This window comes from Pinus tabuliformis, chromosome Q (assembly GCF_031772625.1).
Source record: "Pinus tabuliformis cultivar Carrire ecotype Pingquan chromosome Q, CPIR1, whole genome shotgun sequence".
Classification (NCBI taxonomy): domain Eukaryota; kingdom Viridiplantae; phylum Streptophyta; class Pinopsida; order Pinales; family Pinaceae; genus Pinus; species Pinus tabuliformis.
Window position 1 is genome coordinate 1,065,985,200 of NC_142296.1, and position 15,404 is coordinate 1,066,000,603.

Here is a 15,404-nt window from a genome sequence, read left to right on the forward strand (position 1 = left end):
TTAGCTTCTACCTCACCACCATCTTCTTGTTCTCATTGGAACTCTGGAGTATTGTGACTAGTGACTCCCACATCTCGTAGGCAAATTTCATCCCGATCACATGACAGAATAGGTGGTCTAACAGGTGGTCTCTAATGGCATCGAGAAGATTCTCTTCGCTTTTACATTCTTCTTGAACTCACTCAACTGAGCAAGATCTATAGGAAGTTGCACGACATTCTCCACAATGTCCCATACCTCCAACTCCTCAAACAAAAGCATCATCCTCTCCTTCCGGGGACCAAAATTTTATGTCCCTGCCAATCTCTCCTCCATCTTTATACCAGTACCCAGGACCCTCACAACTAACACAAAATCTCAATCTATAAACCCCAAATTTGTCTCCCTCTCAACAACCAATCTTTGGGTATTTGAAGGTAATTTTAGTTCATTGTTTACTGACTTGTAGCAGAAGGTAGCTTGCTGATTTTTCTTATCAGCTAAAGGTTTTCCTCAAATTTGGGGCTTCCCAAGCTCTGATACCAAGTAGAAAAATTTTAATTGTTGTAGCACTCACAGTTTCAAGTTATTTTGCATAGGTTTAATGCCCACAACCCCAATAATTGTTAGCTAATATAGAACTCTAAATGCAAATTTATTTGAAACACTTTAGATCTACCTCTACCATTTTGTTTTCAGCTGATATGAGAAATAAAGCAAGCTCACACACATCAAAATTTACACAGTATTGTTTGGTCTAATGACCCTAGAAAAACCCGCAAGGGGAAAACCAGTTCTAAAGGAGGATTTTAATTGCTCTTAAAGAAATTTTTACAAAGCAGGGATAAAGTCAAACTTATCTACCTTTTAACTTGATGAAGTCACTACCAGATTACATAGAAAATCGAGCCACCACACAGTCATAAACTCATACTGATATTTGCCTTGTTTTATGTGCATAAACTCCACTGGCAGTGGCTTGATTTTGGTGTCAAACTGAGCAGGAACGTTTTGGAGATTTCTACCTCAAGTCTGAGTGCAAGCTACTTCTAAAAATACGCTCTTAATGTAGAAATTCCACGAAATTTTGATCTACTAATATGAACAATCTGAAAAACACTTTCTTTTCATATAAAAACATAATTTCTCTACTGAATTTGCAGCGGAATAAAACAAAACAAAAAATGCACAATTCTCAAGGGAACACAACAATTTTTCTTGGGAACCCAACTAGAAAAACCCTCACTTGCTTGAGAATTTTATTGAATAAATTTGAGCAATAGATCTCTTACAAATACACTTGCTTCAATAGAGAACATAACCTCGCAGCCTTAGTCTAGGCTTGAAACAACCTACAAGATGCTAACCCTGCTTCCCTAAATCAATGCGCACTAGAGGCCCAAATTCCTCGTGCAAATTTGGCTCCTATCAAATAGGGGAATTCCCTATTTCTATGTGCACTTCTAAGGGATCTTTCCTCTTCAATAATTCACACAAGAAAACCCTTTGGCTTCTTCATCTCACAAGCTCACACAAATTATATGACAAATTGTGCCTTCGTTCCCTCTTTTAAAGCAATTTGAATTGCTAAATCTAGCAAATTTTTAATTAAGGAATGATTTTGTGATTGATTGAGTTAACTAAGTGAAAACTCACATGCAACTCAGCTTGTCTCAAATCTAAGACTTAACTGCATCATAGGTTGTCCTAATTTTTAGGGAATTTCCTAATTTTAGGAACTCGAGCATGCACAAGAAAGAACTCGAATTTGACTCCTTGAATTAAGGCACAAATCAAGGAATCCATTTCTCGCTACATTTTCAACACTTGGAGGCCCCAAAAATATGTTGACTATCACCTAGATTCTCAAATCATGTTGACTGTAAATATGGTAGAATAAAGGTGATCAAACAGCCCCTCTTCACTGCTATAAAAACATTAAGTCTCACACTCAGCCACGCCACAAAACCAACGCTGATATCCCTGCTATTTCAGCCATCCAAAACAGGAAACTCGGCCTGCAAAACCTGACCCAAAAATATCGGGATTCGTGCCAATCAACAGTAGTGAACTCGGGTTCTTCTTTGGTGTTTGCTTTCCTCTTCCTCAAACCTGCAAACTCGTACTCCTCCTTGTTCCTTTCATACCTCTCCTCAAATATAATGAGAAAAATCAATGGAGTCTCCCTCCTTTGCTCCTACTCGAGCTTCTCCCTCTCTACCTCCTATGCTCTCCTCAAATCCCATGAGAAGAATAATACTTTCATTTTCCCTTTTGTCTTCTCTAAGTGGAAAGAAACCTAACCCTAGAGATCTAATGAAGGAGAAACCTAACCCCTTTACCACCCCATAAAGTGACTTTACCCCATGACATTAATATAACTCATAATGTCACATGACAAAAAGGTTATTAATGTGTCTTCCTAGGCCAAAAGGATAAATGCCTAAGAAACACTTCCTTGGTACCATTTTTCTCAACATAAATTGTCTTGTAATGGCTTCTCTTCGTGGCCTTGTAATGACTTCTCTTTGTGGCCCACTACTCAACGCATAAGGGGACGTTTGAATTATTTGTGTAATCTGTACATGTGACGACAACACATTCATATGTATCATATCGTGCTTGTAGTTATGGGTAATGTCATTTGCTATATCATTTATCATATAGTATGTTTACAGTTAACATTGAACTAGTCAAACTTGATATATTATGTATGATGATTGGGTCACAATAATTACTGTTTCAACTCAAAAACCAACTTAAATTTAGAAAATCTCCTAACACCAAAGAATCTTTCAGTAAGGATAAAAAGAGGTGGAAAAAACTTCTGAAGAAAAGTGAGATTAAGAGGATTGTTCTTAAATTCTCTTTAATTTTGAAAAATTCACCCTCTTTTCGATGCCTCCTTTGTCATCTTTAATTTTACCCTTCTACAGAAGCTACAGGCCATTCTCTTTAATTTTGAGCCTTAAATATGTATTAGCAGTTTAAGTGAGAGAGTTTCCACATCCCTTCTCTCTAAAAGGGGAAGCTGAGCTAGGAAAATAGAACAAGAATGGGAGAACAGGATAAGCCAATCCATTGTGAGGGGTTTAAGTGCTGATATCACCTGATGAGGATTTGTCCAAAGATGCCGAAAGGAGATATAGAAAACTAGCTAACTACAATGCAAGAACATAAGTTGGAAGAAAAAAGAGAAGACAAATAAAAAAAAAATGTAGCCAATATTGGGAAAGGAACCAATTGTGTAGATTGTATATGATAAATTAAATTCATTGGGGGATATTATAGACATAAGATTCAAGAAGCACAAGAGGACAAAAAAGAAAATCAATGAACCAGAAGTTGAAAATTCAGAACAGAAAATAGATCCAAATTCCAATATGAAAGGGCAGAATTGATCAAGATGATACTAGAGGCAAAAACCATGAAATGAACAGGGTCAGTCAACCAATAGTTGATAGGGATAAAGCAATCAACAAACAAGCCAAATAGCGAGAGAAAGGAACCATGGATCCGCGTATATTAACAGAAAGAGGAGCATAAATACTCTCTTTAATTCTCTTTAATTGTTCTTAAATTATCTTTAATTTTGAAAAATTCACCCTCTTTTCGATGCCCCCTTTGTCATCTTTAATTTTACCCTTCTACAGAAGCTACAGGCCATTCTCTTTAATTTTGAGCCTTAAATATGTATTAGCAGTTTAAGTGAGAGAGTTTCCACATCCCTTCTCTCTGAAAGGGGAAGCTGAGCTAGGAAAATAGAACAAGAATGGGAGAAAAGGATAAACCAATCCATTGTGAAGGATTTAAGTGCTGATATCACCTGATAAGGATCTGTCCAAAGATGCCGAAAGGAGATATAGAAAACTAGCTAACTACAATGCAAGAACATAAGTTGGAAGAAAAAAGAGAAGACAGATGAAAAAAAAATGTAGCCAATATTGGGAAAGGAACCAATTGTGTAGCTTGTATATGATAAATTAAATTCATTGGGGGATATTATAGACATAAGATTCAAGAAGCTCAAGAGGACGAAAAAGAAAATCAATGAACCAGAAGTTGAAAATTCAGAACAGAAAATAGATCCAAATTCCAATATGAAAGGAGAGAATTGATCAAGATGATAATAGAGGCAAAAAACATGAAATGAACAGGGTCACTCAACCAATGGTTGATAGGGATAAAGCAATCAACAAACAAGCCAAATAGTGAGAGAAAGGAACCATGGATCCGTGTATATTAACAGAAAGAGAAGAGCATAAATACCCTCTTTAATTCTCTTTAATTGTTCTTAAATTCTCTTTAATTTTGAAAAATTCACCCTCTTTTCATTGCCTCCTTTGTCATCTTTAATTTTACCCTTCTACAGAAGCTACAGGCCATTCTCTTTAATTTTGAGCCTTAAATATGTATTAGCAGTTTAAGTGAGAGAGCTTCCACATCCCTTCTCTCTGAAAGGGGAAGCTGAGCTAGGAAAATAGAACAAGAATGGGAGAACAGGATAAACCAATCCATTGTGAGGGGTTTAAGTGCTCATATCACCTGATGAGGATTTGTCCAAAGATGCCAAAAGGAGATATAGAAAACTAGCTAACTACAATGCAAGAACATAAGTTGGAAGAAAAAAGGGAAGACAAAGATTAAAAAAATGTAGCCAATATTGGGAAAGGAACCAATTGTGTAGATTGTATATGATAAATTAAATTCATCGGCAGATATTATAGACATAAGATTCAAGAAGCACAAGAGGACGAAAAAGAAAATCAATGAACCAGAAGTTGAAAATTCAGAACAGAAAATAGATCCAAATTCCAATATGAAAGGGGAGAATTGATCAAGATGATAATATAGGCAAAAGCCATGAAATGAACAGGGTCAGTCAACCAATGGTTGATAGGGATAAAGCAATCAACAAACAAGCCAAATAGTGAGAGAAACGAACCATGGATCTGTGTATATTAACAGAAAGAGAAGAGCATAAATACTCTCTTTAATTCTCTTTAATTCTCTTTAATTGTTCTTAAATTCTCTTTAATTTTGAAAAATTCACCCTCTTTTGGATGCCTCCTGTGTCTTCTTTAATTTTACCCTTCTACAGAAGCTACAGGCCATTCTCTTTAATTTTGAGCCTTAAATATGTATTAGCAGTTTAAGTGAGAGAGTTTCCACATCCCTTCTCTCTGAAAGGGGAAGCTGAGCTAGGAAAATAGAACAAGAATGGGAGAACAGGATAAACCAATCCATTGTGAGGGGTTTAAGTGCTGATATCAACTGATGAGGAGTTGTCCAAAGATGCCGAAAGGAGATATAGAAAACTAGCTAACTACAATGCAAGAACATAAGTTGGAAGAAAAAAGAGAAGACAGATAAAAAAAAAATGTAGCCAATATTGGGAAAGGAACCAATTGTGTAGATTGTATATGATAGATTAAATTCATTGGGGGATATTATAGACATAAGATTCAAGAAGCACAAGAGGACAAAAAAGAAAATCAATGAACCAGATGTTGAAAATTCAGAACAGAAAATAGATCCAAATTCCAATATGAAAGGGGAGAATTGATCAAGATGATAATAGAGGCAAAAACCATGAAATGAACGGGGTCAGTCAACCAATGGTTGATAGGGATAAAGCAATCAACAAACAAGCCAAATAGTGAGAGAAATGAACCATGGGTCCGCGTATATTAACAGAAAGAGAAGAGCCGAAAGATAATAGGATCTATGAGCAGGCTTAATAATAGCCGCTAAATGTTTAGCTAGAAGAAAAAGTTAAAAGAGACAATATAAGATAACATGTTGATACAATAAAAACAATAGAAACTGAAGAACTCTGCAAGTCTCGGTACTAACTACTAAAGCAGAAAAGAGAGGGTGTCAATGCCTGCCTGGGCTATCTGCCAAGGAAGAGTCTTGAATTCTAAGCCAAATAGATATAAATGAAAACCAAGGAACATCGAGTGCTTAGTAAAAAGAATATGGAGCAAACCAAAGGCCCCAAATAATATCAGGTCAATGTGAATAAGGTGATATACCCATTAAGGAGAAGATAGTAAGGCAATGATATATATTTGCGGGGAAGAACAGATCAACAAACTAGACACAACCAACGCAATAATGACAGATATTACCGAAAAAAGGGATGTATAGACTGATGGATGGTATACTTGGAAGTTGGAACAATAGGAGAAATGGAGGAAGATAAGTAAATAACAACATATAACAGAGGGTATATATGGGGGCCAAGAGCTTCTAAAGTCTCCGCATTAAGAGGATGCCTAAAATTAAGATCACATCTTGTAATAAATTCAACCTGGAAGAGAAATTTTAAAAGTCAAAAAGAAACTTTACCTCCCTCAAGAGATGAAATTAACTTTAGAACACTATTACATATACCATGGTAAGCAGATCCTGCACTCAAAAGAATAATCCTAAAATCCTAGGTATCTTTAAATCTTGAGACTTGTAAAAACAGCAATCTTCAGATATTACAGTCTATAAACACACTGCAAAAAAATAAAAACAGCAAGCACACAGACCTGAACTCTCAATTGTATCTATCTTCTATCGAATATGGAAAGAAATAGACTGTAATAGCTCAAAATAAAAAATAAAAAACTCACTAACCAATAATATATCTGGACACATGCAAGAAGCACTTGGTATAACTGAGCGCTAACCCTAATCTGAACACTTAGTGGCCCCTAGCTGCATTTATGTGGGCCTGGAGAAATAAGCCTCCTAGAGATAACTGCATCAAGCAAACAGCTGATGCCTCCTGGAGATCTGCACCCTCATCCTGTAATATACAACTCCCATGCAAGCACCTTAGGCAGCCCTGGGAACGACACCCTCTCTAAGAATAAATCATGTATGCAATCTAAAATGAACTGGCTAGAAATGGAATTGCAATAATCAAACTAAAAACATACTCAGATTGAATCCTCTACTCTCCTATGTAGGTGTGCCTCCTCCACACCCCGCTGCACACAGGAACCAAGACCAAACACTCTTGAATAATTTGTTGTACAGATCTGTCTGCACTGCCGCACCATACTGGAGTTGTATGGACCTGTAATAAGTGCCACCCAGTGGAAATACTGTCCTCACTAAACAAGGTAAAAAATCTAGCACTCCCTCTTAATGTGAAGTGTTCACCAACCTCGTCTCTCCCTAAACATCTCAAAATTCCCCTATGCCAAGAGCTTCGGTAGCCAAAGTAGAAATATATTTAGATTGGCGCATTAATGCTGAAGATACGTATGGCCCTCTACTCTCCTACAATTTGGGCCTCATCCACATGCCACTGTGCACAGGAACTAAGACCAAACACTGCCAATAATGCATTGTATGAATCTGTTTGCACTGCTGTGCAATACTGGAGCTGTATGGACCTATAATAAGTGTGCCCTGCTGGAAAATACTGTCAACATCAAACCAGATAGAAAATCTAATACTCCATCTTAGTGAGGAAAGTGTTCTAAACTCTCTTTAAACATCTTGAACTCCCCCCTTGCTAGTGGCTTAGTCACATTATCCGCAACTTGCTAATCTGTCCGAACATAATCTAGAGCCAATACTCCCTTCTGAACCCCATCCCAAAGAAAGTCTTCTCCACCAAAATTGCTTCACAACTAGCACTGTTGGCCGCCATCAACTCTGTGTCTATTAACTCAATGCTACTGATGTCTGTTTCCTGATAAACCAAGATATCATTACTAACTCTAAACTGAAGCAACAATCTGAAGTACTTATCCCGTCACCAACATCCCCTGCCCAGTCAAAATCCACAAACCCCTGAACAATCAACTCACCATCTCCTACATACCTCACACCGTAATGTATTATGACCTTCAAGTAAAAGAGCACAAGCTTTCCAACTACCTAGTAAATCTGCCTCAACTCGGTCATGAACTGGCTAAAAGTATTAACCACAAAACATATATCAGATCTAATATTCAAAGATCCAATCCACTGTCTAATATCTATACATCGAAGGCTCTACCAAATCTGAATCCAAGTCAACATGCAATTTCAGATTTCATATCATAGGACTAGCTAAAGGTTTACGATCCATCATTTGAAACCTATTGAAAATCTCAACTACATTCTTACACTGTCCAAGGAACACCTCACCTGGACTCTGCCACATCTCTAGACCTCTAGAACAGTGGGGGCATGAGCCCACCAGAGGGGAAAAGGAAAGGCTGTCCATGGGTAGAAGACTCCTTGCCACAAGTCCTTTAGAGAACGCACCACTCTTTTTGCCATGTGTCACTAAAAAGCTCACCAAACCTTTGATCATACAAATTTCAAAAGGAGAGTCCACATTCTTTGAGAAGCCCATATACCTTAGGAAAATTGCTTCATCTACCATTAAGAAATAGATAAGGTAATTAAATTAATGTCAATGAATAACCACAAAAGTAGGTCAATGTGACTAGTAGGTACAACCAATATGAATACAATGTGGGAGTCCAAAAGTAACTCATATAACAATGTTGAAGGCAACAAAAGATGAATAAGATACAAAAGTATAAGTGCACATGTACAATAGGGAGACCAAAAACTGGGGATCCCAATGTTGATTGTGGTGTGTGAGAGATGATGTCATAGCTTGCTAGTCCTAATGGTTGAGCACCAGGGGAGACAGAAGAGGATCACTGTCAAAGTCATTTATCTCTGTGAAAGCACAAATGCAATGGTAAATAATGTCCTCTAAGGGATGACCAATGCTAAGGGGATCCAACTATATGATCTTATGGCAGCATAGGAGCAGGAGAATGTTGATCTCCTACCATCCAAGATCTAAGGAGAAAAACTCCAAATAGGTTGTGATTATTCGGCTAAATTTGGGGGTTTGTCCAATACGCATTAGGTGCCCTAATTTAGATACATCTAGCAATAATATGCATGTCTATCTAGTGGTGCAAGGTCTATCGCCTATCCCATGAATCCTCATTGGCCCTCAAAGATGTCAGATGACCACCAAGAGGAGCAACATGAGAAAGGGCCCAAGGTCCAACTGATATGTGGTCTTAAGTGTTCTAGAATACAGCATGCCGCTTGTTGCTCCAATCAGATATAGAAACTTAAAACCATGAGCTGATGCTCCTATTGGCTGGGGCGATGCAAACAAAAAGTGAGATCTGTGACTTAAGTATTTCTCTAATGAAGAGAACAAATTGTCTAGCCATGATATCAGAAGGTGGAGATGGAGATCTCTAAATCACTAATTATTTTTCTAATGAAGAAAAGAAATTATATATGGTCGTGAAATTGGGAGGTGACCATGGAGCTCCCTAAATCACGATACAAGTAGTGATAATGACAACTAATTGCATAGAAGGTGTATCTAAAGATAAGATGCATCATTGTCTCATGTGCTTGCAAGTGACACATATGGCAAGCATGAATATATAAGAACCCACTCGAAACCACCCTAAGCAAATCCTATGTGAATGCATCCCACAACCAACAATACCATCCCACAGCTACAAGAAGTCCTCCAAATAGAAAGTCATATTTTAGTCGAGATTCTCTAGGGTGTGGCCCAAGTAACATGGATGTACTATATACAAATATCATCCCTAATTGCCTAATTCAATTCTTCTTTACTCTACAGCAAGTGGCCTAGTGCATCTAAAGAGTAGTTGAAAGAGGGTAGATGGTCTAAGGAGATGGCCATCGATTGAAAGAACTGAGATGACTCTAAGTACCAAACTTGCGCGTCCCCAATAGAACAAGCTAAGGCTATGGCCTTTGACGAGAAAAGTTCTAGGAAGGGGTACCTCACTCTCCCAAACACAAAATCCCCAAACTCTATGTATCTAAGAGGTGCAGCTATGAAGAGGTGCCATCGAATTAGTTCGAGGGCGAGGGAGTTATACCTTTTGTTGAGCCAATGCTAAAGACCTTGACACCTGATACAGCAAGGCCACAAATACCATACACCCAAGGAGGTTTAGGCCATCATGATCTCAATCTCTTCGCACAAGGTGGATATCAATCTCTTTGCACAAGGTGGCGAGGGCATCAATATGTTTCAATAAACCCTTCGGTGTGAAAGTCAATAGGATCAAGTCATTTTGGCAAAGATAAGCACGTGGCTAAGAAGGCAACCCAACCCTATCCTAAATATTCTAGTAGAGGAAGGATTCCAACCAACCCTATCCTAAATATTCTTGTAGAGGAAGGATATCCTAAACAGGGACGTACATACGTACATGCATACACGTCAAAATGTAATATGACAACTTAGCAAAGGTCAAAATCCTCCTAACAAGGGCAAAGATGGCCATAAAAGCTCAAGATATTAAGAGTAATTATGGAGGGACTCCAAACTTTAAGTCAATTAAGAATAATAGAAACTATGGCCAATATCAAATGGGCCATCAATGCAAAGATTGAATAAGTATAACAATAGTGCTTGAGGAACTTTTTAAACGCGAGAATGCCATATAATAAGACCATCAATGTATATAATGGTTGAGTTGCCACGAGGATCATGCTAAAAAGATTTGATGGTGGATGTATTGATATCACAAGTTGAGGGAACATGCAAACTATTACAAATGCAGTGAACAGCAGAGCTACCACCAATAGAAACTCAAATCATCATGTCAAGGAAGAGGTGGAGCGCAATGTTTGTGTCATGGGACAAGACAAAAAAATCAATCTACACTACTCTTAAGGAGGGTGCTCTAGAGAAAGGAATTATGCATAATGTTCCAATTACAAAAGAGTTAGCTCTTTTAAAACCCCAATATTGTCTCAAGGGCTCCAAAACAAAGTACTTATTGATCAAGATATGAAATAAAGAAATTGATTGCAAAGGATTTACAAGCTTCAAAGAGAGCATGTAGGTTCTTTTTGAAAGATGTGAGACCTACAACAAGCTTGAGAGACCCACAATCAGCCATGAAATCTAGAGGGAGATCAACATATCCTACTTCAAGTAACAAGTGTCAACCAATGTGTAGGATTAAAAGCAAACCAAATGCTCCACAATAATCTATGTAACTCGCATATAGGCTAGCACAATTGCAATAAGCATGTGAGAATGCCAAATAATAAGGTCATCAATGCATATAATGGTTGAGTTGCCATGAGAATCACGCTAACAAGATTCGATGGTGGATGTTTTGATATCATAAGGCTCCAAAACAAAGTACTTATTGATCAAGATATGAAATAATGAAATTCATTGCAAAGGATTTACAAGCGTCAAAGAGAGCACGGAGGTTCTTTTTGAAAGATGTGAGACCTACAACAAGCTTGAGATACCCACAACCAGCCATGAAATCTTGAGGGAGCTCAACATATCCTACTTCAAGTAACAAGTGTCAACCAATGTGTAGGATTAAAAGTAAACTAAATGCTCCACAATAGCCTATGTAAGTCACACATAGGCTAGCACAATTGCAATAAGCATGTGTGATCTACAAAAGGAGTTAAGATTATAATGGAGACTTGTTGGACCATCCAAGAAAATGGATATGATTCATAGATATATTTCTAGAGTTTTGTCAACTAGGTCTAGCACAGGTAGTTGAGAAAATAAATTGGTATCCTCCCCACCCAGGTTCAAATTTCTCCTTCAGACAAATTTGTCTTTGATGGGCCAATTGAAGCTGGCAAGGTACCTGCAATCTCACTCTCCCTCCAATGCTTGAAGGTGGGAGAAGATGTTGGTTGTAAATTGAAATCTACAGTTTTTGGAAATTGTTGTAACTTGTATAAATACAAATATCAAGCATTTTAGATGCATGATATAGTCTTATTATATGATGGTAAATTCCAAACCAAAACAAAAGAAATTACAGATGAAGGTGGTTTCATCTCTATGAAGGGAGGCTTTAGTTAAGTTATACAATATCCCTGTAGCAACCTAACAAGCTATCACCCAAATTGATAAATCCCAGCTAGATGAAGCCCATCTCAACATGACCAACAAGAGCAACACCAATGAATCAATGGATAATAGCAATCAAATTCAATATTAACTTACTGCGTACCAAATCACACTTCACCTAAAACATTTGAAGATAAAAGTTTAAACCCCGCTTGAAGTAATTATTTAGTAGCAGGCAAGATTTCAAGAATGATTTCAAAGTATGACTAAGTATAATGTTACCAAGACTAAAACCAACTACTGAACCTTAAAACAAGACAAATCCTAAAAGGGAACGTGTATCCAGCATGCACTATAAAAACAAACATATTTAACTCCAAAAAGAAAAATGCATGCTGACAGCATAAGAGTAATTATGATTTGACAGAAAATCATTTCCAATAATCAGGAAAATGTATGCAACTATAATTTCTATTCACTCTTATTAAAGAGAAAACCTTGAAAAAAAAACACTTACCTTGATCTCTCCTCGAACACCTGCTTCTTCTAATGCTTCTCGACAAGCAGCCTCCTCTACAGTCTCATCATTTTCCCATCCTCCCTGGTTTTAAAAAAATAGTAACCCATATAGCAATAGGAAAAGATATTAATCAATTGCTGCATTTCATGAAACTTGTCTCATCATTATCCGATCCTTGTTGATCTCAAGGAAATAATAACAATTGTCAGAAATTAGTAAATCAATAAATAATTCACCCCAACCCTCAAATTGACAAAAAGTGCAATTGTGACAACTGGGAAATGAAAAGAAGTACACCTACTGATGCTAAATAAATATAACATAAAAGACAATAATGATCCAATATAGAGAACACTGAATGACTGATCTTGATCAACTTCAACACCTTTGTTCTCAAGAACGGAGCAAACAAAGGGAAACATGTCACAGCTAATAGAGATGCACCCCAGTTTCAAAGTAGATACATATAAACCAATGCTATTAAGAGGTGTATTTGATAGAACAACAAAACAACCAGATGTCTTGTCCATTTACAAACCGCTAGAGCAATCCACTAGATTATCATCGATGGCCTTTCTTGCTAACTAACTTTACATGTAATGGGTAACAAAGGAAAACTAAACAAAGCACATGCAACAGATAATCAAAATCGATATAAACAAACAAACGAGAACCATTAATATTTATGAAAGGGACTTTAATTCAACACCTTTGGAAAAAGAAGACCAGGTCCACTTTGTGAAGTGATCATAAGAACTTCCAATCTCTGCTTAGTGTTGCCATTGCAGGTATCATCGGCAGCTGTGTACTTATAAGGAATACACCTGTACCATTTGCAATAGATGTTAAGACAAAATCTGATCAACGAGATCCTATGGACGGAAAGTTCCATACAAGGAATGATTAAGCAATGCAATTTATTTAGCAAGTGATGAATAGATCATAATTTCTATATTCGCATATCAGATTCCTCACACATTTTGCAGATTCTGACACTCTAGACGTTCAGAAGACAACAAAATCTAAGAACAAGAACAAGCATTCTATCGGAAATCCAATTAATATCCATATGCAAACTATACTAGTGCCCAGTCAAAAACAAAAACTTAGTGTCTAACATTTTTTGATGAAACCCAGATGAAATTTTCACAACCTGCATTTTCACCTAGAATTAAGTACAACGAAATTTTGAAGCTTAGAAACCGAAATTTGTAGCACTCTGATCCAGCAGATCATTGAAAAACAAATTCAAGTAAGATCTCCAGAGTACAGCATGCATGCACGCCTAAGACACGGAATAAATGATGGAAAAGGTCTAATGTGATATGGGACAACCTGCTCCCGCCATTTTTAACATAAATTTAACTCTCTCTAGACTGCAGGGCTCGGACATTGGTCTCTAAGGGCTAAAACAGAGATAATTTCTGAACAAAATCCTGAATAAATCATCCGAAATTCAATGAAAAGAAATTAAAGAAAGTGCGACGGAAAGAATCTTACCCAGCGACTAGTCGGTAACCGTCTTCATACAGCTGTTGATGCCGACCAGTCCGCGCCACGAGGTCAGCCATGCTGACTCAGCCTTTAACCAATTCCTCCACCCCTCCTCTTTTATTGCATGCTCTGCACAAAATACTGCACGCGATTGGCCGATAACTAACGATATCCCGTTTCTTTAACCCCTCCAACTCAAATTCCACCGCTCAGCAATCCAAGACAGCGCTGCGACAGAGTCTCGATCCCATACATTCGTCGTCCGACCACTAAATTCACCGAGAGGCGGTGTTCTCTTCAGAAAATCGGCATTCACACGGCACACTCAGGGCAGATCAGGCACCGATATTCTGAAACCAAAATCCAGTCAGTTCTCACAGGGTCGGCGAAAAGGGGGGCACTGTTCTAAACAGCAGAGAGGGAAACCAAAATATACTTCTATATATATAGATAAACTATATAATTTTTTATATATAGATTCAGATTGGCAAGTACATGAAAAAGTGTCGGAGACCAGAAAGGGTAGGCATGGGACGGAAGAACCGACCACAGCATCAGAATCCAAAACAAGAACTGTACAGAAAATACCAAAATCAAAAACAAACTCAATCTCTCGCCCTCGCTGCCACTGTAACCCTAACTACATGCCAGCCAACCAGATATTATTACCCGTTACCCGAGATATTATTATTTTTCTGCCCTTTAAATCAAAATTTAATTCTCTGAGTCCAACCAGCAATCATATTAAATTAAATTCGAAAAGAAATGGACAGTACCAAAAATACATTATTACCGAAAATATATTATTTGCATGAAAAAGAGATTATAATTAATTAACAGTAAAGTGGATGTTGACGTGAAAGCCGAAGCATGCACGGCCTTGAGGGAAGGCGTAGCGTCACCATGTGCAAGCTAACCAGCCAATATTGAAAAATAATTCCTAACATGCCATCTAACTTGACTTTTTTATTATTATTTCTGAAATTTAGCCAATTCTTTTTTAATTAAAAATGGGAAAAAAAAATATAGGGAATTCGTTTCATATCCCTTTTCCATTTAATGCTTTTCTATTTAGTGATAGAGTTAGTTTCTTACCCGTTTTCTGTTTTTTTTTATTATTATTATTTTGTATTTGTGGGATTTTTTTAGAATCCGAAGTTTCGGTTGGGTAATATATAGAATTAAAGTCGGTTAATATATAGAATTTAATTGCTTAATGGTTTTCGTTTTCTTATTTATTATTATTTTGTATTTGTAGATTTTTTTTAGAATCCGAAGTTTGAGTTGGGTAATATATAAAATTTAATTAATTATTATTTTGTATTTGTAGATTTTTTTTTAAGAATCCGAAGTTTGAGTTGGGTAATATATAAAATTTAATTAATCAATGGTTGTTTTTTTCTAGAGTATTGAATTTATTGGTTTTTTTTCACTTAGAGTATTGAATTTATTTATGTGTAGGTTTAAAAAATATTTTAAATAATAAAAAATTATATTTTTACTTAAAATTGTATGGTTAGATTTTTTTACAAAAATAAATTGTTTGTGTTTGTA

The 15,404-nt window shown here is 36.9% G+C and overlaps 1 protein-coding gene across 2 annotated transcripts in view; it reads right to left on the reverse strand.

The window, feature by feature from the left end:
- The window catches only part of NUDT16 (nudix hydrolase homolog 16), a 35,881-nt gene extending 21,286 nt beyond the window's left edge, over nucleotides 1–14,595 (reverse strand). Inside the window, exons 1-3 of one of the 2 annotated variants that reach the window (XM_089385781.1) lie at nucleotides 13,857–14,595; nucleotides 13,066–13,180; nucleotides 12,354–12,437 (exon numbers count right to left, since the gene is read on the reverse strand). In XM_089385781.1, coding sequence (XP_089241907.1) covers nucleotides 12,354–12,437; nucleotides 13,066–13,180; nucleotides 13,857–13,927 — 270 coding nt within the window. In that variant the 5' untranslated portion in view covers nucleotides 13,928–14,595. The remainder of the gene's footprint in view (nucleotides 1–12,353; nucleotides 12,438–13,065; nucleotides 13,181–13,856) is intronic. The other variant, XM_089385780.1, reaches the window with a different exon arrangement.
- Between the last annotated feature and the right edge of the window lie 809 nt (nucleotides 14,596–15,404).